Source organism: Hipposideros armiger, unplaced genomic scaffold (assembly GCF_001890085.2).
Source record: "Hipposideros armiger isolate ML-2016 unplaced genomic scaffold, ASM189008v1 scaffold_1074, whole genome shotgun sequence".
NCBI classification, from domain to species: Eukaryota; Metazoa; Chordata; class Mammalia; order Chiroptera; family Hipposideridae; genus Hipposideros; species Hipposideros armiger.
Genome location: NW_017732424.1, coordinates 190,641 through 194,569, shown reverse-complemented (window position 1 = coordinate 194,569; position 3,929 = coordinate 190,641). Strand labels below are relative to the sequence as shown.

Below are 3,929 nucleotides of genomic sequence, written 5' to 3'. Positions count from 1 at the left end.
CCACGCAAACCCTGGGATCTGCCTGAACCAAATGATTTGCGGTCCCTCCACTGCTTTTGTTGTTCTCCCTCCTCCCTCTCGCTTTTGTACTTGCTGCACCTTCAGCCTGGAATTCCAGTGCTCCACTTTCAGCTGCAGGAACCCTCTCAGTCAGTTTTCAGGAGTAAGCTCAAGTATCTTCTCATTTGGAAATCTACCCCTGACTCCTGGCCAGATTAGTTTACCTTCTGGGATTAGGTGTTATCATTAATTCCTATCACGCTGTATCATAACTATTCGCTTGCTTGCCTGTCTCCCCACCATTTTTTTTTAAAGTTTCAGAAAAGGACAGTTTATTAGAAGAAAAATTACATTTCAAAGAAGCAGAAGCAGGCCCAAACAGGAGAGAATGGTTCAAGGGCCATTATTAGAAGAGAAAGTACACTCCAAAGAGTTTGGAGCAGGCCAAGCAAAGGAAGCTCAAAAGGCTCTGTCTCCCCACCTTGACTTAGCTTCTTGAGAGCAGGGGCTACCCTTCACCTCCCTGAAAATGCACGCCTAGCTCCAATACCTGGCAGCAGATAGGTGTTAAATAAATGTTCTTTGGTGTTTCCAAAAAGAGTCTTCATTCAAATAAAGCAGGTACCTGGTGGGGTTGGAGAAGGTAAAACATACCTCCTGACCAGTGCCCCATGATTAATGGATGGGAGCTTGGCGCCCCCTAGAGTGTATCAAAGGAGACCTCCAGTTCATCTGACCGACCTCAGTTCAGACTTTGGTTGTTTAATTTTGTTTGTTTTGTTTTAGGAGTTTAGAATGGAAATGGACTGTAAACAGTGGATAGTTGATTTTGTTAACCAGTCATTACTTCAGTTAAGCACCTGTGATGTAGAAAGTAAGCGCTATGAAAGAACGGAGTTTGCCGAGCACCTGGGAGAGATGAACCGCCAGTGGCACCGGGTCCATGGAACATTAAATAGAAAGGTGTGCCCATATGTCACAGTTTGATGTAGCATTTGGCCTCTGCAAAATACCACTTTCTGAAAAATGTTAAAAGACATTCATATAGTTGATTTACAGTTAAGCCTAATAATCTCAATTATAGCCCTTTCAGACTGTGCTAAAGAAACTGTTTTAGCATTCTCCAAAAGAGTATGAAATAGTTCTTATGTTTCTTTTGAGATTTCTTTGTGGGAAATTGAGTTAGGCAAGTGAAGAGGAGACATTTTATTAAGAAGTCTAGGATTATGTGAGGCTACTAAATGGCCAGAGATTTTGACATTTTCTCTGAAAGTAGATGTTCAAAAGGGGCCAAGTATTTCAGCTTTGAAAAGATTATAAAAAGGAAGAAAAATGTATGTGGCCTTTTTGTAGACTTTCATTCCATGACTCAGAAAAGATTAAGAAGAATTATTCTTGGAAAAATATTTAATATTTACATATAATTGATAGTGACAATTGGTTGATTTATTATGTAGAGAATGCATACAAGGGATCTATACAATTAAGATTCAAGCACATTAATGGACAAAGAAAGACAATTCACAAAAGAGAAAATTATAATTAGCAAATTAATATGGAACGATTACAACTTCAGCTTTTAATCACTCAAACATTAACATTACACACTTATTAAATTAGAAAGTTTTAATAAGGTAAAAATAAAAGCCCAAAGCTATCACATTCATACCTTGCAGATAATAGCTTAAATATGACCCTTTTGGAAAACATTTTGAAAATTTCAAGAACCATAATAGTCATCTATCTTATCTCTTAACACAGCAGTGCACCTCTTACACATTTATCTTAAGTAAATAGTCCTTCAAAAAGGAAAAGATAATGTGCACAGAGTGTTCAATTCACAATTATTTATGCTGGTAAAAGTATAATGCTTTAATTTCCAGCTAGAGAGGAATAATTAATCAAGTTGTACTGTGTCTGATGAAATATTGGGTAGCCTTTCAAATTAATGTAGGGTATATGTCATGACACAGGAAGTGCGTGTGACATATTAGAAAAAGAATACAAAACTTTACATGTACTATATATATGTATACATGTAAATATATAATATTGAATGTTAGCCACATGATTTCATCTTTTTCAGATATTATGGAACTCTAAAACAGCCATCTTTTTAGCAGATTAGTTTTCATTTCAAATGTTAGAAATAAAATCCACCTTAAAAAAAATCTATTTCCTGATTTAATGAATCTATTCCAAAAGTTATTGGGAGATCTTATTTTGCAAAATATTGGAAATCTAAAATGAAGCAAAATGATCCTATTTAAAATCACAATCATGGCATTTACATTTTAAAGCACATTAAATAAAATAAGAAATTTTTATTTTCTTATTCATTAACTTGTAGATACAACGTTTAGAACAACTTTTGGAAAGTATCACTGAGAATGAAAACAAAATACAGATTTTGAACAACTGGATGGAGGCGCAAGAGGAGAGACTGAAAACCTTACAAAAACCAGAAAGTGTGATCTCGGTGCAGAAGATGCTCCTGGATTGTCAGGTGAGAAGACACACACACCTGTCCAGTGCAGCTTGGCAGGCTCTGTAGTCATAACTCATGCCCCACGGCGTAGGGCAAACTGTGGTCATTTCTGGGGGCTCTCCTCCAAACCCCATACACTTACTTTCTCATGTCAAATAGACCGTTATCCATGAGTTTTACAAAACTGCAAAATGCCATTTTTATGATAAACAGACCAAAATATTTTCATGGTTATTTTTGTTAAGAGGTTTGAATGTTACTCCTGAGGGGAAAAACATGTTCAGAAGGAATTTTGACGTTGATGTTTTCCAGTTGTTGTGTCTTTTTTTTTTTNAAAAAAAAAAAAAGAATAAAATGCTACTTTGTTCTTGATTTAGTCATAAGAGAGTCATAGAAAACGGCAGGAGAATCAGATTTGGGACATGGCATAAAACAGTACAGTCCTTAAAAACACCATGATTTTCTGTAACGGGGCTGAGCAACACAGGAAAACATGCAGTCAAATAAGAAAATATGCTGTTGGTGCATATTGCATTTCACCAATGGAGTGCATTTCTAACTTGCTTTCTCTCTCACTTTGCTCCTGTTAGTTACAACAGAGACTCAGATCAGTTAACCAAGTGGCTGGAATCCTCTCAGCAAACTCTGAACTACTGGAAAGAACAGTCGCTCAATGTGTCTCAGGACTTGGATACAGTCAGAAGCAACATAGACAACTTTTTTGTAAGTTGTAATAGCATATGCTCACATAATTATCGGTCAAAAATAAATATCGGGAAAATGGTCAGGGTTGATAGTTTCCATAATCATTTGTGGATAAGGATAGACTTGGACTGATGACAACTGTTTGTTTATGCTGTTCATTTATACATTTATACATTTATAATAATGATATGGTATGTTTTTAATTGACCCTATGAAATGTATATAAATTTAAAACTTGCTGTGACATGGGGCATGTTTTACAAATGCAGAAAATAACTCCCCTGCCCCCACAAAAACCTCAAAGGATTATTAATTCATAAATGTTAAAATGAATACATGGTTTAAAATTGTTATATGTAAAACCGATATTTCTTCTAAAATGTTCTATTTTGAGATTTCTTTTAAAGGGAGGAAAGTATTTTGCAATGTAAATTACACTTTTAAAACTTTTATTCTTCTCTCAGTCTTTTTCCATTTTTTCATAGTATTAAAATGTAGCTATTTTCAAATACACTTTAAAAAACCTTTAAGTACACAGAAAGGATTTAAAGTATTTTAGTTAAAAATTTGTTGCATTTAGTTTATTTAATATGAACTTTGTGTTGTGTTCCACGCTTTTTTAAAGTTGAAAGCATGATTTGTCTGTTTTTAAAAATATTAATCCGCTTCAGCGGTTCTCAACCTTCCTAATGCCGCGACCCCTTAATACAGTTCCTCATGTTGTGGTGACCCCCAA

At 35.2% G+C, this 3,929-nt stretch overlaps 1 protein-coding gene across 1 annotated transcript in view; it reads left to right on the top strand.

Moving 5' to 3' along the window:
* The window catches only part of SYNE2 (spectrin repeat containing nuclear envelope protein 2), a 333,055-nt gene that overhangs the window by 251,790 nt on the left and 77,336 nt on the right, over positions 1-3,929 (top strand). Inside the window, exons 78-79 of the mRNA XM_019632109.1 lie at positions 787-963; positions 2,351-2,506. Coding sequence (XP_019487654.1) covers positions 787-963; positions 2,351-2,506 — 333 coding nt within the window. The remainder of the gene's footprint in view (positions 1-786; positions 964-2,350; positions 2,507-3,929) is intronic.